The sequence below is a fragment of the Podarcis erhardii genome (genome assembly GCF_964252035.2).
Source record: "Podarcis erhardii genome assembly, chromosome: 12".
NCBI classification, from domain to species: Eukaryota; Metazoa; Chordata; class Lepidosauria; order Squamata; family Lacertidae; genus Podarcis; species Podarcis erhardii.
The window spans coordinates 48,918,872-48,942,717 of record NC_138513.1 but is presented as its reverse complement, the minus strand read 5'-3'; the positions used below and the strand labels follow the sequence as shown (position 1 = coordinate 48,942,717).

General features: G+C 43.9%; 3 protein-coding genes across 4 annotated transcripts in view; 2 read left to right on the top strand and 1 right to left on the bottom strand.

Annotated features, from left to right (window-relative positions):
* Positions 1-568, bottom strand: part of BLVRA (biliverdin reductase A) — a 28,655-nt gene extending 28,087 nt beyond the window's left edge. Inside the window, exon 1 of the mRNA XM_081834857.1 lies at positions 543-568. The gene's annotated coding sequence lies outside the window, so the exon portion shown is untranslated. The remainder of the gene's footprint in view (positions 1-542) is intronic.
* On the top strand, positions 1-22,837 carry FIGNL1 (fidgetin like 1). Its single transcript, XM_081834793.1, has 2 exons — positions 1-221; positions 20,701-22,837. Exon 2 carries the CDS (start codon positions 20,704-20,706, stop codon positions 22,735-22,737), a length of 2,034 nt encoding a protein of 677 aa, XP_081690919.1. The 5' UTR covers positions 1-221; positions 20,701-20,703; the 3' UTR covers positions 22,738-22,837.
* The window catches only part of COA1 (cytochrome c oxidase assembly factor 1), a 53,623-nt gene continuing 30,471 nt past the window's right edge, over positions 695-23,846 (top strand). Inside the window, exon 1 of one of the 2 annotated variants that reach the window (XM_081834876.1) lies at positions 695-826. The gene's annotated coding sequence lies outside the window, so the exon portion shown is untranslated. The remainder of the gene's footprint in view (positions 827-23,846) is intronic. The other variant, XM_081834879.1, reaches the window with a different exon arrangement.

The window sequence follows — 23,846 nt, the reverse complement described above, 5'->3', positions numbered from 1 at the left end:
GGGAGGGGATAGGAAGGGCCAGCAGGCGCGGATTGGCGCCGGGTGTCAAACCCGGGGCAGGGCCTTCCGTGGGAATCGCCGGCGAAGGCAGCAGCCTGAAACTGAAGCCGGCAATGCAACGTGCAGTTCCTTGCAAGGCAAGTTCACCTTCGGGGCGCAACTTCTCCTGACACGCTCCGTCCCCTGAACGTGCCTGCTTTTCTCACCCGGATAATGCAAAGGCAAAGCATGCACAATGCAAATCTATCTACAGTATATATATATCTCCATCTATCTGAGATACACAGATAGATCTGGTAGTCGCTGTGGTCTAGTCAGGGTTCTGCAAAGCACGCCTTCGACATTTCCCCCGCCGAACTCCTGAAGCAAGTCTGCTGCTGGCCTAAAAATGAAGCAACTCTCTGCCTGAGCTATTAAAACGTCCTGACAATCGCAGCAGCGGCACCAGCCTCTCCTTCAAAGCGGCCCCGCAATGATCTGCCTCTGCTTGGTTTTCTCGAAATAAAAACGAAAACAACAAATTCATTCTTGGACAAAGTTACCCCACGGGCCGAGGGGGGCAGGTTCCCTCCGAGGAGGCCTCGCCGGCGCAGGCGGCTTCCCCGGCCTCGCCCCGCCCCGCCCCGCCCGGCCCGGCCCTCTTCGCGCTCCGGGGGCCAAGGAAGAAGCCGCCGCCTGCCCGCCGGCCGGCCTCCGCTCCTCCTGGGCGGGGAGGAGCCTCAAGATGGCGGCGCCCCGGAGGGCAGCGTGACTCGCCCGTTTCCCGCGCGGCTTCGGCCAGGACGCCTCTCTCGGCCCTCAGGGGAGCAGCGTCTCTCCGCCCCAGGTTGGTGCCTTCCTTCTCTTTGGAGAAGAGCCTGTTTTAAAAGGCGAAAAATTGGACGTGTGTTATTTATATTTAATTAGCATACTTCGTGTCACGCGGCGCTTCACAGCATATTTGTAAGGTCTGATATGCTTCCCTTCTGCTGGGCGAGCTTTGCTGTACCGTCACTTGGAACTAAATGCTGTTAATCTCTCACACGCGACTCATATACATACATACATGGATAATCCTCCCTGCTAAATGTGCTTACTTAGCATTGTGGTCTGAGGCTGGAAGTCAATTTCTGCTTACCTGGGAGCAAGCCCCATCTTCACTTACTTCTGAGTAAGCCTGCATAGAATTCTTCATAAACTAGACATGTCATTCAGTGTGTGTGTATGTTTATCTGAAGAAGTGGGCATGCACAGGAAAGCTTATACCAAGAACAAACTTAGTTGGTCTCTAAGGTGCTGCTGGACTATATATATATATATAAACACACACACACACACACACACACACACAGCGCACATGCACAGAGTTACCTGTATAGGATTCTGCCTAAACTAAAAAAATGCCCTTCTGTGTATATATGTCATTCCCAGTTGTATATATTGAAGGGCATTTTTAGTCTAGGCAGAATCCTATACAGGTTTACTCAGAAGTAACTGAGGATGGGGCTTGCTTCCAGGTAAGCAGAAATTGCCTTCCAGCCTCAAATTGCAAAACTAAACAAGCTTACTAGGGATTGGTAGGATTTAATTTGAATAAATCCTGTAAAGGAGCATACTGCAAGAAGTCCACAGTTGTGAGGCATGAGTTTAATGGATAATTCAGGGTAGCAATTAGCACTGGTGGAGGAAGGGGGGCGGTAGGTGTCGTCCGCCCCAGGTGTCATCCCTGAGGGGGGGTGACATCACTGTGCTGTCCCCCTGGGACCCTCGCCATGGGTGGCATCCCCGGGATGCTCGACCTCCCCCCCACCTGGGTGGCTAGCCTCGCCCTGGGTACACAGCGTTTGTGCCCCTTAGGGTGCTGGAGCAGCTAGCTCCGCCTCTGGCAATTACGCTTCCTTGGTGTTTTTTTATTCCAACCTCCCCGCTTTTATTTTGGGGGAGAGCATAATAAAGAGCAGGATCATTTCTGGTGAAGTCTGTAAAAGTAATACTCTGAATCTGAGCATCTCACAACATTTAAAGGTAAAGGGACCCCTGACTGTTAGGTTCCGTCGTGGACGACTGAGGTGGCGCTCATCTCACTTTATAGGCTGAGGGAGCCGGCATACAGCTTCCAGGTCATGTGGCCAGCATGACTAAGCCGCTTCTGGCGAATCAGAGCAGCACACGGAAACACCGTTTACCTTCCCGCTGGAGCAGCACCTATTTATCTCCTTGCACTTTGATGTGCTTTCGAACTGCTAGGTTGGCAGGAGCAGGGACCGAACAACGGGAGCTCACCTCGTCACGGGGATTTGAACTGCCGACCTTCTGATTGGCAAATCCTAGGCTCTGTGGTTTAACCCACAGCGCCACCCGCATCCACAATATTTATTTGGTTATAAAAACGAAAGTATGTGCTGGTCTCCTTAAAATAATGATCTTTAAAATGACAATAGTATGATGCAACATTGAACAAATTGGGCAGGTGTGTCCAAGCACCTCAGAGCCACAGTTTTCAGTTAGGAAAATGAGTGAAGAGAGTGTTAAGGCTCCAAAACTATAACCAATGACCTCATTGAGAGTTTCATCCTAAGAGACATGCGTAGGGTTTGCACTGGACAGGAAGTGATAGACACAGAAAGCCCCAAGCTCCACCTCCAGCAGTGGGGCAGATCCATTGCTGCATCCAAAGTTATACTTTTGCTGGCCAGGACAAAAGGTGAGAGAATGGTTGTTGATTTGCCTGTTGTACTAGTTCTAGGCTGGCACACTCAAGGAGGCAGAAGGTCTGGGCTCTCGGGTGATCTGCTGGGCTTTGGATCCAGTGAATCCAAAGCTCTCCAGTAGTCCACATTTACTCCCCACATGTCCCATGTGTCGGTAGTGGTGTGTGTTTTGGAGTTCTGGCATAGAAACCTTCTGCGTTTAGTATGCGCCTTACTGTGCTCACTGAAACCTCAGTGTCTGCTGCCACCAAGTCTTGCTGCAGCTCTTTTGGAGCCACTTGAGGGCTATTCCCAGCCTGCCTTATCAGAAATCAGGTTTCTGTCGTGGATAGCTTCCTTTTTCTGCCCTGTCCAGGTAGTGTAACCACTGTTCCATTAACTTTGAATTTGCGATGTTCAAGTTGGAACTTTGAACTTCCAAGGTTTCTCTAGGAACCTCCGGTGCCTTCACTATCTTCTTGTATCCTGCTCCTTGTTTGTGAAGGGCGATGATCTCTTCTCTTACCTTGGACCATTCTCTTGACTTAGCCATATTTCTAACATGTAACCAAATTTGACACTCAGCAAACCCTTAGTCAGTTCAGGTATTTCATGTGTTCCAGCTCAAGCACACCTGGTGCAACTAATGAAGCCCTTGATTATGTGCACCAGGTGTGCTTTAGACTACACTTGTATTTGTGCTGTTGTGATACTGTGTTGTGTACTGCCCTGTGATCTTCAGATGAAGGACAGTATACAAATTAGACAAATAAAATAAGTAAACATGTTAAGAAACTAGCATGGGGTTTCTGACACCGTGTTTGATTTATAATACTTAAGCCGTTGGGGTGGGTGGTGAGTGAGGACGTTTACAAGGGAGAACGAGGGTGAGACATACTTGGCTGGAATCAGTCTGTCTCAAGAGACAATGGGGTGTGCCTCTAGGGGTGAAGCCAAACCACTGGAAAATCACAGCTTGTAACTGCTGCCTCCCACGTTATTTTTGCTGCTTTAACAGCACCAAAGTGACCTCCTCAGAGTGCAAGCCTGAGGGGTGGGTATGGAGGTCTTAGGCTGCTCAAATGACATCTCACTGATGTGGTCCAAATGAAAGCGGAGCAATATGTTTGGCACCAGCTTGGCTGCAGGAGTTGCCAGAAGAATACAAAGCACCACCCAACTGTCTTAGAGGCTCCACTCCAAATTCGTATAGGGTTTATTCCTTCACCTTTTCTAGGTAGCAGAGGTTTGGGATCAGAGTTTTGCTTCTCCCAAGTTGGCTGCCTTCTCAGGTGGACAAGCCACATCTGTCCCTCACTTCCTTCTACAGCACGCACAGACATGGTCTTACCCATTCAATCTGCTGGAGCCGGTCTTTGCATGCTTTCATCCGTAACTCACTGAGGGTTTGAGACCCATCAGGAACCCTCACTTGGTTTAGCCAGCCAGTCAAAGCCGTTCCTGAGTGTGACTGGTGTTGCATGCTGACAGCTTCTAGGAGCCACAGTTGGACTTCTGAGTAGCCCTGCATAGGTTTGAGTATTCTGATCGGAGGTGACCATGGCGAAACACAAAGTAAGGTGGTCTTTATTTCAGATTAGTTAATCCAGTATGGTTTTCTTTGACTCACAGCACAGCATGTGGTCCCTAACAGATTACCCCCGAGGGCATGTGGCCCCGCCCCTGTTTTCATGGATTGTAAGGCTGGTAGGTGGAGGCACAACACATATACTGTATTAGGCCCTGGTTTTTCTCATTTCTCTCCGATTTATTCCATACAGTGAGAACCCACTGAACAAGGGGTTGCTGGTGGGGTTGCCTTCTTGTTGATTCCTTCCCAACAATGAGTTCGCGCGCCCCCCCCCCCCATTTCAACATGCTGATTTGCTCTCTACGAGCTTTCTCCTAAAATTGCAATATTGGATTCTTTGGTTAGTCACAGTCATTTGTGTGTATGTGTGGTGGGACTGGGAATTGACAAGCCTTATGTAGCAAGACAAGGGATTTTGCACACAATTTATAATGTTTTTTTAAAATCATGGTTGTTTATATCTGACTACCTCTCTGTGTACATACTACTGTATTTACTCAAATCTAATGCTCACCTTTTTTGGCCAAATTACGTTGCAAAAATTAAGGCGCGTGATAGATTCAATGGCACATTTACATGCACCAACAAATACTTTTTTTGGTTTCGTGCTTCTGAAAATTGAGGTGCGCATTAGATTCGATGGCGCATTAGACTCTAGTAAATATGGTATAATTGTTCCTTTTAATTACCATGGGGTGTTAGGGGAGGGGTAGTACCTCTGGTGGGGGACACATTGTGCTTCTTCTGGGGTAGTTTGTCCACCTTTGGTCCCCGCTCTGCACTCTTTTATCTGTGGCTCCTTGTCAGCATGCAGGCCACCCCCTGGGAATGGCTTTGACTGGCTGGATATCACTTCAGTATACTTGCATATAATGTGTAGAAATGATGCTCCCCATTTCACACATGCAGAATCACAGTAACATGTGAAGTTGCTATTAGTGACTGTGATTCTTTTGCTTCCCCCATAGGACTCTGTTCCTTAAATGAGATGTCTCAGTATTTCTAAAATGCCAGGAATCATTTCCAGAAAATAAATTGACATAAAGCCAAAGTTGTCTGGCAAATGTAGAGCAGCCATTGGTGTTCCCTGGTTTTAAAGGCAAAGTGAAACACTATCAGGTCTGTCTTCACCTTTTAGTTATGTTGTATGAGGATGCTCAACTGCAACACCTCCAGTGGTCACCAAGTCAGAATGGAGAAGCAACATTCTACCTGCTTTTAGGAGGAGCTATGCTGAAGGCTGTTGAAGTTCTCAGTTTACAGTGGTGCCTCGCAAGACGAAATTAATCCGTTCCGTGAGGCTCTTCGTATAGCGGTTTTTTCGTCTTGCAAAGCAAGCCCATTGACAGCTTAGCGGATTAGCGCTATTAGCGGTTTAGTGGCTTTTAGCGATCAGCTCTTAAGCGGCTTATCAGCGGATCAGCTGATAAGCAGCTTAGCGGCTTAGGGAAAGGGGGGAAAGGGAGGAAAAACCCGCAGGAACTCGCAAGACATTTTCGTCTTGCGAAGCAAGCCCATAGGGAAATTCGTTTTATGAATTTCGTCTAGCGGGTTTTCGTCTAGCGGGTTTTCCGTCTTGCGAGGCGTTCGTCTTGCGGGGCACCACTGTATTTGCCAAAGCCAGAAGTGTTCAAAAGAGGTTCTGGTACAAGCACTTTCTAGAGTGTTTGACCCACTAGTTCTCTAAAATGCCAAATTCCAGCCACTACAAAGGCCATCAATCCTTGGTTAGTGAAGGCAATGTTGTGCATTATCAAATTCTTTTATGCAAGATGTTTCTATTACAACAATATTTGAAAGCCATGCATAAATATGCATAGAGAGCAAAAAAATACACAGACTTAACTATAAAATTTATAGTATATATGTATGTGTATTAGATTTTTTGGGGGGAAAGGGATCTGTAAATTTTGTAGCGGTAGAGAAGTCATGGAATAGACTAAAACAGACTTGAATTTTCCTCTCTTGTACAGTACTCCCTTTTTCCATACTTCATTGCAACCAAACGGAATGTTTACGTTTCCTCTGTGGTTATAGAAAATATATTTCCCTTCATCTGTAATAGGCCCATGGCAGTGAGGTGGGGGAGGGCAGAGAAAAATGCTGCCACTGTGCCACACTAGGCAGATCTCAGACCAAATTCCTGTAGATGCAGGTGTGTTGATTTCAGCAGTGTCCAGCTTACAGTTTGCTTGTTCACTCAGTTTTACACACAAGTGAAGGATGATGAGCTGAAACTGTAGGTCCACCTTGTACCACTTGCAGGTTAGAAGCGGAGAGCTTGAGATCAGGCTTGCCAGGTACAAAATATAAAGGACGGATAGGCCTTGGAAGCCGGTGGCTGCCATAAGGGATTTCCATTATGTTCTGTAGACTGTGACCAGGGTGGATTTGATTTAAATCACTAGTCAGTAAGACTTGATTTAAATCATTTTTTTACAGAAAGTCTCATCCTTGGTGGTATAATCTTAATATTTACAACCAGATGAATGTTTCATTTTTGGAATAATAAATTATCAGAGTAGTTTTTACAGTTATATCAAAAATGAGTGATTTGGTTATACTATTAGAAATACATAGACAGATAATTATGAAATTATTGTGAGGTTTAATAAGTTAACTGTTTATATTTGGACAACTTTTCTGCTGTACTTTATTGGAAGGAGAAAAATAATCATTTTCTTAATAACAATTTAAACAATTTATTTAACTAAAACAATAACATTATAGCATATGCATCCATGTTTGTTAACTGATGTGGTTAAATGGTTTTTTTTTAAAAAATAACTTAGACCTAGTTTTAGCACACACGAAAAACTTAAATCAAATTCTTATTTCCTGATGAATAGTCTTTGGACTATAATGTAACTTAAAAAGAAAACTATCTTTAAAAAGATTTCCCCTCCAAAAGCATTTTATTTTAAAATTTTGATTTTTTTATTATTATTTTTTAAATCATTATTTTTTTACCCACCCTGCTATTTATATAATTTTGGCTTTTGTGTTTGTGGTGGACTTTATCTGGGTGTGCACAGTGCTAGAGTGCAGACTTCACACACATAATGTATCTGGTTCAATAACCTGTCCTCACAGATAGGAGGGCTAGGGAAGACTTGAAGAGCCATTGCTATTCCAAATAAAGGCTTGGTAGACTAATGATGTGATGCTATAAAGCAGTGTGAAATGTTCATTTTCCTGCATTTGCACCCTGGGTGCTGAATGAAATAGATTGCTACCCCTTGAAGGTTATGTGAAGGTCAGTCAAGATCCATATGTGGAAATCTTTTTCCACACAAGGATCACCTTTGCTAGACTGGGAGAAATATGCTGTGTATTATTTGTGGGGCTTTCTCTGAAGACGGTTGAGAAACTTGAGCTGGTGCAGAATTCAGTGGCCAGGTTGGTCAGTAGGGCAAGATGGTTTAAGCATATATCACCGATCCTGGCCCTACTACTCTGGCTGCTGGTCAGTTTCCAGACTCAATTCAAAGTTCTGGTTTTGACCTATAAAACCCGAAATGGCTCAAGACTGCAATACCTCCACATGAACCGATCAGGACCCTGCACTTGGGCATAGTCATGATTTACGTTGGGGGCAGGCAGGCCACCCACCTGTCATCATCCCCTGTCTGGCTTTGTCTAGCAGATTCGGAATGAAACGTCTCAACCACAGTTGTTTTAAATGACAATCATACCTCTTGTTACGTTCGGTTCAGGTTACGTCTTTTCAGGTTGCGTCCCGCGGCGACCCGGAAGTACCGGAAAGGGTTACTTCCGGGTTTCACCGCTTGTGCAGACGCTCAAAATGACAGCATGCGCAGAAGCAGCGACCCGCGCACGCGCATACGTGGGTTGCGTTCTGCTCATGTTGCAAACGGGGCTCCGGAATGGATCCCATTCGCAACCAGAGGTATCACTGTACTTTCTTTTGACCCCAAGTATTCAGAAAAATCTGTCAGAATCTTAAGCCATTTGAGAATTAGGAAGTTAAAAAAAATAAAATATCAGAAAGTACATTTCATGCAATTAATGAGTATATTTTGCAAAATTACAAAGAACATGCCCTTTTCATATTTTTAAAGAATCAAAACTAAAGCAAGTTTTCTTGGACTTGCTGAAAATCTTTTCAGCACTTCCTTCTCAAATACCTCTTTTTTCCAGTTTTTCTGTGCACTCTCAGTAAGCAAAGCCCATTGAGATGTTCCCCTGTCATCGTCAACCTTAACCAGGTCTTTACTCTCCACAAGGCACTGAATGCTATGGTGCAAGTGGTGCCTGGCTGAGCTAGAGATTTATTGTGGCCGGGTAAAAAATTTGTGCCTCTTTTATTAGGTCTGCTACGTTCATCTCTTTTAACTGCTCTTGGCTGAGTTTCTTCTCCTTCCACATGGTATACCATAGTTGAGCTTCAGAGTCTTGCAAGTTATAAAAACTTGAGAACTGCTTTTCTTTCATCTTGAAGTCTTGAATGTTCTTCTCCAGGCTTCCTCAGCCTCGGCCCTCCAGATGTTTTTGGCCTACAACTCCCATGATCCCTAGCTGGCAGGACCAGGGGTCAGGGATGGTGGGAATTGTAGTCTTAAAACATCTGGAGGGCTGAGTTTGAGGAAGCCTGGTCTTCTCCAACATAAAGGGGTGTAGAGCCAAAAGTCACACCTGTCGCTCAGTCGGGTTGCCAGTTGCATCACTAGAATGCCCAACAGCATCATCCAAGTGACCTCAGTGACCATTTCAATTTCAAATATTCTTATTGTTTCTACTTCAGTTAAGTATTTTTACTTATTTACTTGATTTAGGGGGCCAGCTGCCCCCCCAGCTGTGCCCATGACCCTGTCACCACCATCTATGGCCCTTCTTTTTAGTGTATTTTTTATCTCTGTTGGAAGCCGCCCAGAGTGGCTGGGGAAACCCAGCCAGATGGGCGGGGTACAAATAATAAATTATTATTATTATTATTATTATTCTTTGTGTGCCACTTCCACAAGAGGTCTGGAGGTTGGAAACATGAGAATGCACCTTTTCTGGGGTGACTCACTGTTTGAGGATTCCTCTTCCCTCTCTAGGCTCGTCTGGTGCTTTCATTACATATCTTTAGGCGCCAGGCAAAAATGTTTTTCTATAACCAGGTTATAGATTGAACATTCTATGGCCTTTTAAATGTATTTCTGGGAGGGGGATTATTGGTTTGTTTCTGTTTTATTATATATTTTGTGTTCTCATTTTGTCTTTATGTTGTGAACCACCCTGTGATCTTTTGGATGAAGGGCAGTATAGAAATTTAATAACTACTATTAATAATCTACAGAAAGTTGTATACTAGCACTGTCAACAGATAAATAAACTTTTTTTTTTTACATTATTTGTTTACTGAGCAATTAAACAGATTTTCAGCATTACTTTGTAGGTTTCTTTCACACCTACTAATTTTATCCTCACAATAAAAGTTGTACCCTAGCAATGAAGTCTATCCATCTACTGATTAGCTGTTAGTCCTGTAAAACACCCTTAAGGAACCAGTGGGATTTAAGCATCCACTTTTTCTGGATTGCAGCCCTTTTAGGAGGGCATGCTATCTGAATAAGTAGTTCCTGGTACTAAAAACTGGTGCAAATGCTTTCATTTTTCATCCCAAAGATAATAGTGGAGAGAGAGAGAGTTAAAATAATCTATGTGTGTATAATTCTATAATTGTTACAATTTTGGTTTGTGATTAACCAGCAGGAGTAGGTTGCTGTAGTTGACAAGGGGAGCTTTATTTCTGAAAAATCTTGTAGCAACAACCTGCGGGGCTTATAGTTCGTAAAGTGGATGAAGCATTGAAAAGGACTGTGTTTTGATTTGTAGCTTTAAAAGAGAGGGAGCGAGAGTATAGTCGTTTTATTACAGTCAGTGACTAGTAACAAGATAAAAACACCAATTACAAAATTTAAAAGCTCAGAACAAAATAAAATAGTATAAAATCACATGCGCATTAAAAAAGCAGTTCTAGTTGGTCATTCATCTGTCAGAAGGGGATCCTTCTGGCCAAAGGATGACCAGGGAGCGAGAGAAAGCAGTTCACCTAATAAATGAGTTATAGCCCTTGGGACTCTCAAAGTGGTGATTTAATGGTTGTGTTTGGAACAGTAGCCTCCTCTGATGAAAGGGCCACGTGGAATAATCATAAACATGAGGCAACTTCCTACTAGCAATGTACAGATGTGCCATTGCAAGAAGAAACAAAACCAATATTGTTTTGAGCTACAAATGGAAAATGTGCACTGCTAGTTGATGAAAATGCCACGTTCCATTGGGAGATTTTGAAAGCACTTAAAGGACATTTCAAAATAGTTTCATTTCTAAGGAGGTTGAACACCCTTATTCCCAAGCTCAAAATACCTTCAGGTTTCTGCAACTGGCATTGCTGAAAGGTGGAGATAGATTTTTTGTATGGTGGTCTGGCTGCGGTTTTGAACCATTTTAGAAATTCCCCAGGTGTGTTTTGCAGCCACATGGAGATCTCTGGGTGACAGGCTGGCCACGGGACATCTCCCTCTGGCCGGCCCCTCCAGCTGTCTTAAGCAGGGAAGCAAAAGAGCTTATTTACTGCATTTATATCCCACCTTTTCCTCCAAGGAGTACATGGTTCACCCCCCCTCTCATTTAATCCCTACAATGACCCTGTGAGGTAGGTTAAGAGACTGTGACTGGCTCAAAGTCACCCAGTGAGCTTTACGACTGAGTGGGGATCTGAGCCCTGATCACCTGGGTCCTAGTCCAACACTCCAACCACAATACCACACTGGCTTCCTGCTGTTGTTGTTGTTTAGTCATTTAGTCGTATACGACTCTTCGTGACCCCCTGGACCAGAGCACGCCAGGCACTCCTGTCCTCCACTGCCTCCCGCAGTTTGGTCAGACTCATGTTTGTAGCTTCGAGAACACTGTCCAACCATCTTGTCCTCTGTCCTCCCCTTCTCCTTGTGCCCTCCATCTTTCCCAACATCAGGGTCTTTTCCAGGGAGTCTTCTCTTCTCATGAGGAGGCCAAAGTCTTGGAGCCTCAGCTTCAGGATCTGTCCTTCCAGTGAGCACTCAGGGCTGATTTCCTTCAGAATGGAGAGATTTGATCTTCTTGCAGTCCATGGGACTCTCAAGAGTCTCCTCCAGCACCAGAATTCAAAAGCATCAATTCTTTGGCGATCAGCCTTCTTTATGGTCCAGCTTTCACTCCCATACATCACTACTGGGAAAACCATAACTTTTACTATACGGACCTTTGTTGGCAAGGTGATGTCTCTACTTTTTAAGATGCTGTCTAGGCTTCTAGTTCTTCTGTTATAGGGCAGCTATATAAATTAAGTAGGTAAATAAATATGGGAAAAGCAAAATGTCACTTAGAGAAGAATCTGAAATATTTTCCTTGATGCTTTACTTTGTTTTATTTGATGTTTTCATGTGTTGTAAACTGCTTTGAGATTATTTTTTTTTAAAAAAAGCAGTATAGAAATATAATCAATCAATCCCATTGCAAAAAAGGTGCCTAGGCATTCCGTTGGGGTGACTGTAACCTAGGTTTAGCATGTCATTTGGCAATTAGCTTCTGTATCTGAGTTTCTAACACTGGCCGTGACCCAGTACTACGTCCCAGCCCAACAGCTTAAGACCAGCGTTTCAGTGTATTGTTTATGCCAAGTATTTTTTTAAAATTTCATTCTCCTGTAATTATGAAAGATGGTTAAAAGTAGTTCAGTAGCCAAAATATCCTAAGCCAGCATCCTTTTTTTCTTTTGGCATTTCTTGGATTATTTTATCAGCAATTGGTTACAGAGGAGTGTGCAGAAGGAAGCAGGGACTCAGACCATCCTGTGCTCTGGAATCTAATCTAGTACTAATTTTTCAATTAAAGCAAACTGAGTGTCAATGCACTTTTGTCCTGTGGCTCCATAGAGCTGATGTGAGGGATCAGAGGGCATATAGTATTATGGTTGTGGCGCAGTGGCCTGGTGGGAGGCACTGGGTGCCACACCACAGGGGGCGGCACTTACCGCTGGGCCAGCAGCGCGTCTGAGCCACGCGTTTCTCCTGGAAGTGACGCAGTGGCTCAGGCACCTGCAGGCTCCACGCTGCCTGAAATGACAGTGTGGGGCTTGCGTCTGCCCACTGCCTCCCCCTCAGCAGTAGGGCGGCTGAGCCTGGGGGAGGAGTTGGGCGGACTGCCTGCAGGCTCTGTGCTGCCGGAAACAGCGTGGGGCTTGCATCCATCCGCCGTCTCCCCCAGGCTCGGCTGCCCTACAGCTGAGGGGGAGGCGGCAGGGAGGCTCCATGCAGCTTGCCGCTTGCCCCTTGCCCCCGAGCTCAGGCCACTTGTGCCACCCTGGGTGCCCAAGCCGCTAGCTAGCCGCTGTTGCTATGGGTCTGCATGCTTAAATAGTGCAGCTGGATTTCTTGTGAGTTTTTGCAGATCCAATTGTAGTATATTCCCTGGAGACAATTCCTTGTCCTCACTTCTGTCTTTGTTGTAGAAATGCCAAGCTTTGTAGACATCCCTCCCCCCCCCCTTTAAAGGTTTTCTTTGGGTGTGTGTGAGAGAAAGCGGCTGGATTTATGTGTGACACTCCCACTTTGCCAAAGGCTGTAGACTACCTTTGAATATTCATTAAAAGGAACATGGGCAGCTTTTAAATAGCACTTTAATGCATAGACACGAAAGGGCAAACATGCTTGTGGGAATACTAATGCAAGCATACTGATTGAACTGCACTGAACATCTGCCTGTGGACCAAAGGGACTTATGAATACAATCTGTTGTTACGCAGGAGAAAGATTGGGGGGCGGGGAAGGGAGGGTCACTGGATAGCTTTCCTCACTTGATAGCCTAGATGGTGTGTTGCTGGCTTGGCTTTTAAATGATTGATGGGGGAGATAGCTGATAATACTGATACAAGAGTACGGCATTAACTTTTAATTCTTCTTATTGGGGGCTTGGAATTCTGGCTGTGACATCTTTAAACATTGTGGGCTTAAAGGTTTTTTTTTGTTTAGTCCCAATTATTGAATCCCATAATGCATGTTAGTTAATCATTTTGCAATCCAATAGTTACAGTATTCATCCTTTCATTTCTTGGAATTATATTGGTGCAGGGACACTCTGAACCATAGTACAGCTTCCTGGGATGTGCCTTTGAAGTCATTGCTTAAAGTGCTATGCAAGCAAAGTGCTGTGTGGTACCATATTCAACAGTGATCAGAGTTTAAAATGGGTACCTATATGGTTGAAAGGAGAGATGAGCCAAGCCGCAGTCAAAAGGCTTTTTCACCTTGGTCCCTGCTTCCCTTTGAGTGTGAACAGCAACAGATGCTTTGGCAGAATCCTCTTTTTCTGCCCCTGAGCTGCTCAATCCCCTTTGTTTCTTTGCTTGATGCTTGAAATTGAGTAGCTGAAGCACATGAGCTGGCAAAATTAGTCTTGGTCCTCATACGTACTGGGCAGTAGGGTGACCGGTGGCTAATTGCCTTGGACTGCAGAATGTGCTCAAGTGCAGAGTGGAGGTGAGATGGGACCAGAGGCTGCACTGGGGGGCGCATAGGAAGCGCTTGGGGGGCCAGTCTAACCATCCAACCAGCCTAACATGTATCCACCCTCTCCATATAGTAACCTGTTGTGTACCACATGCAAATAGCACAAACACGGATGACTTAACTGACATCAAACCAGCTTTGGAGAACTGTGTGGTGGCGGCAGCCCTGGCTTCCTGTCCCAGATGTCCTTATTTGCTCCTTGACTTCATTTGGGGGCTGGGGGAGACTGAAGGTGGGTACTTGGTGGGGGGAGCTTTCTCTTTTCTCTTTCTCTCTCTCACACACCATCAAGACTAAGACAATCAGAATGCTTGGATGTGGGTGAGAGAGACTATTCATTTTGTTCTAAGGAATAAAACAAAAGCATGTGTTAACCTGATGAGATTGCAAACAGTGTGATGCAAACATGTTTGTAAATAAAATGGACAATAAAATGCAGGCTGCTCCTGGACTGGATGTGCAGAATCCGCTCGCCATAGAGTAGTTTATTAAAATGTTATTTAGGCAGGTTTCTGTTTCTAGGTTTGAAAATGTGATGTTATTGTAATAGTGCATCTGTTCAGCCTAGTTACCGTATTTTTTGCACCATGACACTCACTTTTTTCCTCCTAGAAAGTAAGGGGAAATGTCTGTGCGTGTTATGGAGGGAATGCCTACGGGTGGCATGCCTACGGATTTTCCTCCTCTAAAAACTACGTGCGTGTTATGGTCGGGTGCGTGTTATAGAGCGAAAAATACGGTAGTTACCCAAGAAATCCATGCATGCAACCTCAGTGGGTTTTTTGGGTGGGGGGAGATGTAGGTCATTATGAGACATAATGGATTGGGCTGGGGAATTAGTTTGTGAATGCAACATGCAAAAAAAAAAAAAATCCTACAACTTGAGTTTGTCATATTAATTTAACACGATTGTTTACTCTGAAACAAAGTGTAAGCCTCTGGTTACTGGAGTTGGAAACTTGCCCTAGTCTATGCTTGGCTATACAGTACAGACTTTACAACAAAGCGCTTTATATCATTATTATAATATATATTATCATTATCATAAACTATTACTTAGTTTAAGGAAATGGCTAATGTTCATGATACAGAGCTTTTGGTAATCATACAATTATGAGGAAGGGGCTCATATCCAGATTCAAAGTATTTTTGCTCGTGTTCTCTCAACCTTAGACAAAGTACACTTGCACAGCTTCCCTGCGGTGTCAGTACAGCAGTCATAGAATCATTGAATCCTAGAGTTGGAAGAGACCACAAGGGCCATCGAGTCCAACCCCCTGCCAAGCAGGAAACACCATCAGAGCACTCCTGACATATGGTTGCCAAGCCTCTGCTTAAAGACCTCCAAAAAAGGAGACTCCACCACACTCCTTGGCAGCAAATTCCACTGTCGAACAGCTCTTACTGTCAGTTTGGTTCATATGAAGTACAAGAGACTAGGGCCCTGCGGGACTTGACATCTTTCCGCAGGGCCTGCAAGACAGAGCTGTTCCACCAGGCCTTTGGTCAGGGCGCAGCCTGACTCCCTCCTCTGGCAATCTGCACAGAATTTTGCTTAACGGTTGCCATCAATTTGATTTTAATTAATTTTTATAATGAAATGTTTTTAGAATGTTGGATTATTTGATTGTTGTTAGCCGCCCTGAGCCCGGCTTCAGCTGGGGAGGGCGGGATATAAATAAATTATTATTATTATTATTATTACTCAGAAATCTTCAAGCCAGTCCATACATGCTTGCTGGCTTATTTATTTATTTATGTAGCCTAAGCAAGCTGTCCATATCCCCCCCCACGGGGTGTTTGTGACTGGTCAATAGTTGATCCAGTCTAACCCTGAGGTCCTTGGAGTGAGGTTGGGAAGCATGTGTGAAGAAACAGACCCTAAATCAAAATGTGGGGTTTGTAAGGAACTTCCACCTCGCATTTGTCCAGCAGGTGGCACTATTGTAGCTCTAAACCGCAACAGTCAGTCTCCTGGTTATATTAAACGTACTGTGTTTTGTGTTATGATTATTCACTTGGTCTTAAAAGCTAACATGTTGAGCTGAAATGTATGGGTTCTTTCTTCAGTTGCAGATTGTGGTGATGAACAAATAAAAAAATGCAAGATACTTTTGACTTCTCAAAGGTGTTTTAATTCGCTTATCAGGGAGCATCTTATTAAAAGCAATTCATGACAATTCATTACTGTTTAGTCTTCCTGATTTTATCAGATAATAGTTGAAAAGCATGTTTTCCTTCTTTATCGCGGTGCCACATTGCAGTTGTCTAATGTCAAAGGGATTAGGAGTTCTTATATTTTTCCTTCTAGGAGACGCTACCTTCCATTTAATTGTATTTTATTGTGTGCAAAGTTAGTTAAATAAACCTTTTTGTTTGCTAGTGTTTAAGTAAAACTTCTGATGCTTAACTAAATGAACTATTGCATTTATTTCTTGCCCCATAACTCTGCTTTCTTGGTGATATACAAAGTTTTAAAAGGCTAAAATACCAGGACAAAATCCATAACCAGCACAGGGAATAAAATACAATAGCAACCATTGTCAGAAGGCGAAGCTATCTCAAATAAAATGGAGACAAACAAATTAAAAACAGCATTCAGTGGTGCTAATGTTTAAAAAAAGCCTGGGAGAACAGTACTTTCTCAACCTGGCACTGCGGAAAAGCAAGAGGCAAGCACCTAGGAGGGAGAGAGAGTTCCACAAAATTGCTAAGTGTCTGAAAAGTGCCTGTTTTCTTGAGCTCTTTTGGAGCCATTCATCTTGCTTTCAGTTCTTGGTTAGTTAACTTTGAGCGTGGGGTTAATCTAAGTGGACCTTTGACTAATGTGCAGCTCTTGGTTCACCTCTTCTTTCATTTTGAGATTAGGGGTTGCATAAACAATTGCAGTGCCCCAAGAATGGAAGGAGGGAGCAAGCAAACGTAAACACCACCAACTGACTGTATATTTGCATTCACTATATTTGCAGCAGCTTAAAAACTCACCCTGCCAATTTGAAAAGGTGAGGGGAAACACTTTTTAACCCTATGGATTGTGTTCAGGGGGAAATAATCTGCATCAAATAGGTGGTCTTTGTTATCCTGATAATGTAAAGCAAAGTTTTGTACAACGTGACAACTCTCTCAGTTGTACAGGTACAGCCGTGTTATTTATTTCCATTATGTCTAGAGTGGGGCTGGGGAGTGTGTGGCTCCTCAGGTTGCATTGAATCCACACTCCATCAGCCCAGCCAACATGGCCCATGATCGGCAATGGTGGGAGTTGTATTCAATGCATCTGGTGAGCCGCAGATTCCCAATCTCTTAACTAGTGAAGACCTGTATCATTTGCACCCACCCATTTCATAACTTAACCAAGCTATATAAAAGAAGAATCAGCGTTCTGCGCCCCCCCAGGTGCATGTCGTGCTAGGAAAACGTGATATTGCTGTCAGTGGGGGTACACAGATATCGGGCCCCAAGCCAGCAGGGGCCCCAAATACTCCCCTTCTTTCTTTCTTTCTTTCTTTCTTTCTTTCTTTCTTTCTTTCTTTCTTGGACATTTCCAAAGAAAAAGCACGGAGGAGCTAGCTAAGACTTTAGCTCTCAGCAGGTGTAAGGTCACTTAATCACTGTTGCTAAGGAGCAAACGTTGCCTGCTGTGCCCGAGACTGAGGAGGGGGCCCTCCCAGAGCAGCAGAAAACAGGATATGCTCCTCATGGTTGCTGCTAGCCTGGCTGGACGGAGGAAGATACTGGGGTATGTACTTTTCTCTGTGTCCACATTATTTCATCCAGGCATGCCAATAGCAATAACAACATAGCAATAATAGCAATAACAACAGCCCTGTGAGGTAGGCTAGGCCAGTGTTTCCCAACCTTGGGTCTCCAGCTGTTTTTGGACTACAACTCCCATCATCCCTAACTAGCAAGACCAGTGGTCAGGGATGATGGGAATCGTAGTCCAAAAGCAGCTGGAGACCCAACACTGGGAAACACTGGGCTAGGCTAAGCTAACATATGTACCTAAGAAGCCATTCCTGCCAATAGATTGCAGGGGGCCGGGAGGATGTAGGGGGTTTAGAAAATCCTGTTAGCACCCTTGGCTACCCTCAAAGCAGAATCTTAATTGAAGATAGAGATGGAATGCCCTGAGCAAATGATGATTATTTGTATTATCTTTATTTATTAAATTTATATACCGTCCTTCATCCAAGAACCACAGGGTGGTTTACAGCATAAAACCACAAGAATACATAGCACAAAGTTACACATGTGTTGCACTAGAGGGACTAATAATCTCTGGAAAGTTATTTATTTTTCTTGAATGGAATAATACTCACTTTTTATTGGATATCATCATCTGGCTGCTTTTCAAAATCATTATTCATTAAGTTTGAAATAACAGTAACAGTTGTGAAAATAAAGGAAAACAAAATGTATAGCTTTGCTATTTGGCCTGATCTGCAGAATTACGCATATATTCTTGAGAATAATACAAGTATATATCCTTCTCTTGAAAGACAGGAAAGGAAGTATTCCGGTACATATGCATTGTATAATAATCATTGATCAATTGTCCATAAAGCAAAACTGCAAAGATACCTCTTGTCTAGTAGCAGCTGTGTAAAGGAACTGCTATTGAGCACATAAAAGGAAGGAACTAAGCAATCCTATAGGATTTGGCTATCAGAAAAGCAGACTACTTGGTACTTAAAGCTAGAAAAGTCACTTTGTGCAAACTCCACAAGGCTAGCTCTCCAAAATCCCATCCACTCCCTTTAAATAGCTATAATTAATCCTATAGCTTTCATTTTATGAATTAAAATTTTAATGAGTGCTTTTTGTCCTTAGTGTGTATTTTGGGTGCAGCTAGGAAAATGTCTGCATCTGCATGTTCTGAATAGCAGTGGCATTCATAGAACCACTCGGAACTGTTTGCAAGTGTCAGGATGCTGTATTAGCTCATTCAGCACCCGTAAGTCACTTGGCTGGTCTTCAGGCTTGCTAGTGCCATCCCAAACAATACAGTTGGCACAGTGATGGCATAACCAAAAGCATATCCTTTCTGTTCAGGTCTTCATTGGCTGCTTTGCTGGAGAAGTTACTACTGTATCTAAATCGGGGTAAGCTAAAGGTAAAGGGACCCCTGACCATTAGGTCCAGTCGTGGCCGACTCTGGGGTTGCGGCACTGATCTCGCTTTATTGGCCGAGGGAGCCGGCCTACAGCTTCCGGGTCATGTGGCCACCATGACTAAGCCGCTTCTGGTGAACCAGAGCAGCGCACGGAAACGCTGTTTACCTTCCTGCCAGAGCGGTACCTATTTATCTACTTGCACTTTGAGGTACTTTTGAACTGCTAGGTTGGCAGGAGCAGGGACTGAGTAACGGGAGCTCACCCCGTCATGGGGATTCGAACCGTCAACCTTCTGATCGGCAAGTCCTAGGCTCTGTGCTTTAACCCACAGCGCCACCCGCATCCCTAAAAATCGGGGTAGTCAACCTTTTATTACCTACCACCCACTAATGCATCTTTCTTGATGGTAAAATTTCCTTACCACCCACCAGCGCTCGATGGAAGGAGGATTCAGCTTCTGCCGTAGAACCCCCTACTGCCCACCTAGAATCCTGAAACGCCCACTAGTGTCCGGTAGGAACCAGGTGGACAACCCCTGATCCAAATGCATACACTGCAGACTCAAAGCATTCTTTGTTGTTGCTATGCCCCATTTTAGTGATTTAAGGTTTGGCTCTGAAGGATCCTGGGGCTGCCCCTTGGTGATCCGTAGCTAAGGAGAAGATACGGGCTACATCACCACTGACATGCTGACCTTATCACTGAGCATCAAAACATGAGTAGTAACGATAGTGCTGCACAGTGGTTAATAGAAACAATAGTTTCTAATATGAGGTTATAGTGTACTCAGAACAAGAAATTAAAGAATAACTAAGGAATTGGTTCATGCACAGTTTAAGAATAGTGGTTCAATTATCTCTTAACAGGCAGTTAGAAACAATATGTCTCTCAAGGTCTGCCCTGCCAGTTTCAAGATGCAGATTTCAAGTAATATTCCTGTGCCATTGCTTCCTGTACAATCCTGATGCGTAAGATGCTTCAGTCCCTGCCGGTCTGTGAAGGTGGCAGGGACTCGCACAGAGTTCCCACATTCACCATACCGCAACACCTTGGTTTGTGAACAGCCTAGTTTACAACCATTTTGGATTACGACCAATTCAAACCCAGAAATGCATGTCCCAGTTTGCGAATTTTTTTTGGATTACAACGCATTTTTTGGGGAGGACCCATTGGCGAAAGCGTGCCTTGGGTTCCGACCTGTTTTGGTTTACAGTCGGACCTCCGAAACGGATTATGGTTGTAAACCAAGGTACCACTGTATTGGTATTATTGGGAAAGTACTTGCCAGGTCACTTTCTGGGCTTGGCTATGTCCAAGAGCTGTAAATGGCTCCAGATATGCGTTTTCGTGAATAAATTGGCAGTGCCAGGTGACTGTGTGGTCTAAACATAGTTTTTTGCAGCTTCGTTTGTCCTAAGAGATAATTTAAGCACCAGAACAGGCAGGGGGCATCAGGGTTACCTGTAAAAAAAAGTATTTCTGTATGTACAGAAACGGATGCAGCGAGCAACAGGAGATTTGATTGTCACATGGATTTGTGCCCTTGCTAAGTGTTCAAACCATAGGATAACATTTAAAATCAAGAGCTGTGAGATTGTTTTCCTGGCTGTGTAAAATATTTGTCAGATACCTCACAATGCTTAAATAAAGGGTAATGAGGTAACAAAGTACAGTCCTTTGACTGCCTTCTTTAGCTAGAGCTTATGTTAAAAGGTAACTTTCTCTTTCTCATCACCATATTTTTTTGTCCTATTTCTCTGTAGAGCATGCAGCCCAGTAGCCCCAGTGATGATATACACCTGAGTGAATGGCAGATGAATCACTTTGCTTATACCTCTGACACCTCTACACCAGGACAGAAGGCAGATGCATATCGTGCACAGATTTTACGCATTCAGTATGCATGGGCAAATTCTGAGATCTCCCAAGTTTGCGCTGCCAATCTATTCAAAAAATATGCAGACAAATACTCTGCGATTCTTGACTCTGACAATCCAGAGATTGGCTTGAATAACTGTGCGGAAAACATTTTGACACTGGCAAGAAGTCAGCAAAATGAAAATGACAAGTGGCAATCTGCTTTGACGACAGCTAATGTGATGGAACTGAAATGTGTGCAAGAGATGATGCAGAACAGTGAAATGTTTCGGCGTGACAAGGAAGCCACTGCCTCTGTTGCTTCAGGTCTTCCTAAACTCACTCACTGCAGTGGTGATGGCAAATCTGTACATAGGGATGGCTCATCAGACGGTACAAGTCAGGAACTACATATCCTTGGCAGAGCCCCAGCTTTGAAACCTCATCAGTTTGGTATGCTTTCCTCAGCCAAGGCCAGAGCTGCACATTCTTTTTTGCCGGTGCCTATAAGTGAAGGGTCTGACATTACCTCTTGTGTGACTCCATTGTTTAGAGATGGTGAATCAGTGTTTAGTAGTTCTCTGACACTCATGAGTAACTCTGGTTTGAAGCAGAATTCTTCATCTTCCACTCAGTCTGCTTTCCCTTCAGAGATGGGCAACCTGGGGAAAAGGAAAGCATTTCTTGTGTCGAATGAAGAAAGTAGCACTACATCTTCTGGTTTCATTCTTAATAAGCCAGTTAATACAGAAGGGAAGACCTATGCATGGAGTGGAAGCAAAAACAATGAGAACAAAGCATCTGGTTTCAAAACTGCAAAAGAACAGCTCTGGGTGGACCAGCAGAAGAAACACCAGCACCAATCAGAGCGTGCACCATTCCCATCTAGCAGTAGCACAAAAAAGACTTTAGGTCTTTCAAGATCTCGGGGTGTATTCGGAAAGTTTGTCCCTCCAACACCAAAACAAGACGGGAATGAAAACACAGGGACGCAGTGCAAATCTTACGGGTCTACAGAGGTGACTTGTCCAACGGATGAACGGCTAAAGAATATAGAGCCAAAAATGATTGAACTTATTATGCAAGAGATCATGGATCATGGGCCTCCAGTGAATTGGGATGACATTGCTGGGGTCGAATTCGCAAAAGCAACTATCAAGGAGATAATAGTGTGGCCCATGTTGAGACCTGACATTTTCACTGGTTTAAGGAGTCCTCCAAAAGGAATTCTTCTGTTTGGTCCTCCTGGGACAGGGAAGACGCTCATTGGCAAATGTATTGCATGTCAGTCTGGGGCTACATTTTTTAGCATCAGTGCCTCTTCATTGACCTCCAAGTGGGTAGGTGAGGGAGAAAAGATGGTCCGCGCATTGTTTGCTGTTGCACGATTCCAGCAGCCAGCAGTAATCTTCATTGATGAAATTGATTCTCTTCTGTCCCAGCGCGCAGATGGGGAACACGAGTCTTCTAGAAGAATAAAAACTGAATTCTTGGTCCAGTTAGATGGAGCAACGACCTCTTCTGAAGACCGCATATTAGTTGTGGGAGCAACCAACCGACCACAAGAAATTGATGAGGCTGCCCGAAGGAGACTGGTGAAGAGATTGTACATCCCACTTCCTGACACTTCTGCTAGAAAGCAGATAGTGACTTGTCTGATGTCAAAGGAAAATTGCTCCCTAACGGAGGAGGAAATTGATCTCATTGTTAAAAAATCAGATGGGTTTTCTGGAGCTGATATGACTCAGCTTTGTAGAGAGGCTTCTCTAGGCCCGATCCGCAGCCTTCAGTCTATTGATATTACAACCATTGCACCTGAGCAAGTACGATCTATAGTTTTTCAAGATTTTGACAATGCTTTAAAAACTGTGCGTCCCAGTGTGTCCTCCAAAGATCTTGAATTGTATGATACTTGGAATCAAACATTTGGATGTGGAAGATAAGAGAAATTAACTTTGCATGCTTAAATTCCATGATAACATTTGATTTTTATCTTTCTTTCTAAAAATGTTCATAGTGTTCTAATAAATTTGAAAAAAACAACAACTGGCATGTCGTCGCCTTCCATCCTTCCTTCCTTCCTTTACTGCCCAAACTGTTAAGCCCTCTGTGCAGACTGATTGCTTAGAAAGAGATATTAGGTAAAGGTAAAGGGACCCCTGACCATTAGGCCCATTCGATGACAACTCTGGGGTTGTGATGCTCATCTCACTTTACTGGCCGAGGGAGCCGGTCATGTAGCCAGCATGTCTAAGCCGCTTCTGGCGAACCAGAGCAGCGCATGGAAACGCCATTTACCTTCCCGCCGGAGCGGTACCTATTTATCTACTTGCACTTTGACGTGTTTTCGAACTGTTGGTTGGGAGGAGCTGGGACTGAGCAACGGGAGCTCACCCCGTTGCGGGGAATCCCCATGCTCATTGGGAATTACTAATGAGTAAACATGCATGCATACCCCTGCAGTAACTTGTACTCCAATCCTAATTAATTACAATAATCTTAAGATGTGGAGTGGCAGAGCCCTTAACAACAGGTATCATTGAAGAAGAAATGATGTTGAGAGGCTCCACTCAAACACCAATATGCTGCAGTTGAGAAGAAGTAAATCTATTTTCATAATATTGCACTGTATCACAGAATCAGGACTTGAGTAGGAAGGTATTAGAGCTCATCAGTCTTTCAATATAGCCCTGTAGAAGTCATTTCCTCTGTGTGTGTGAACACGTACACACACACACACACACACACACACACACACACATATGTATCATAGGATCTCATCATCATAGGATCTCAGGGCAGTTCACAGATTAAAATACAAGATAAAAACACAACTAAATAATTAAAACAAAATGGCAAAACAATAACCCTGACTTCCCACAAGCATATATTAAAAGGCTGTATAATATGAATTAGCTGAAGGTTACCAGTGTTCTAGGTATTTATGACTGCTGAATTGTCAGCATATGGGGAAATGCTTTGTTTTGATAGAGTCAAACAAGGAGAAAGGGAAGTGAGGTGGAAAAAAGAATGGTATGAAAACAGGTATTTA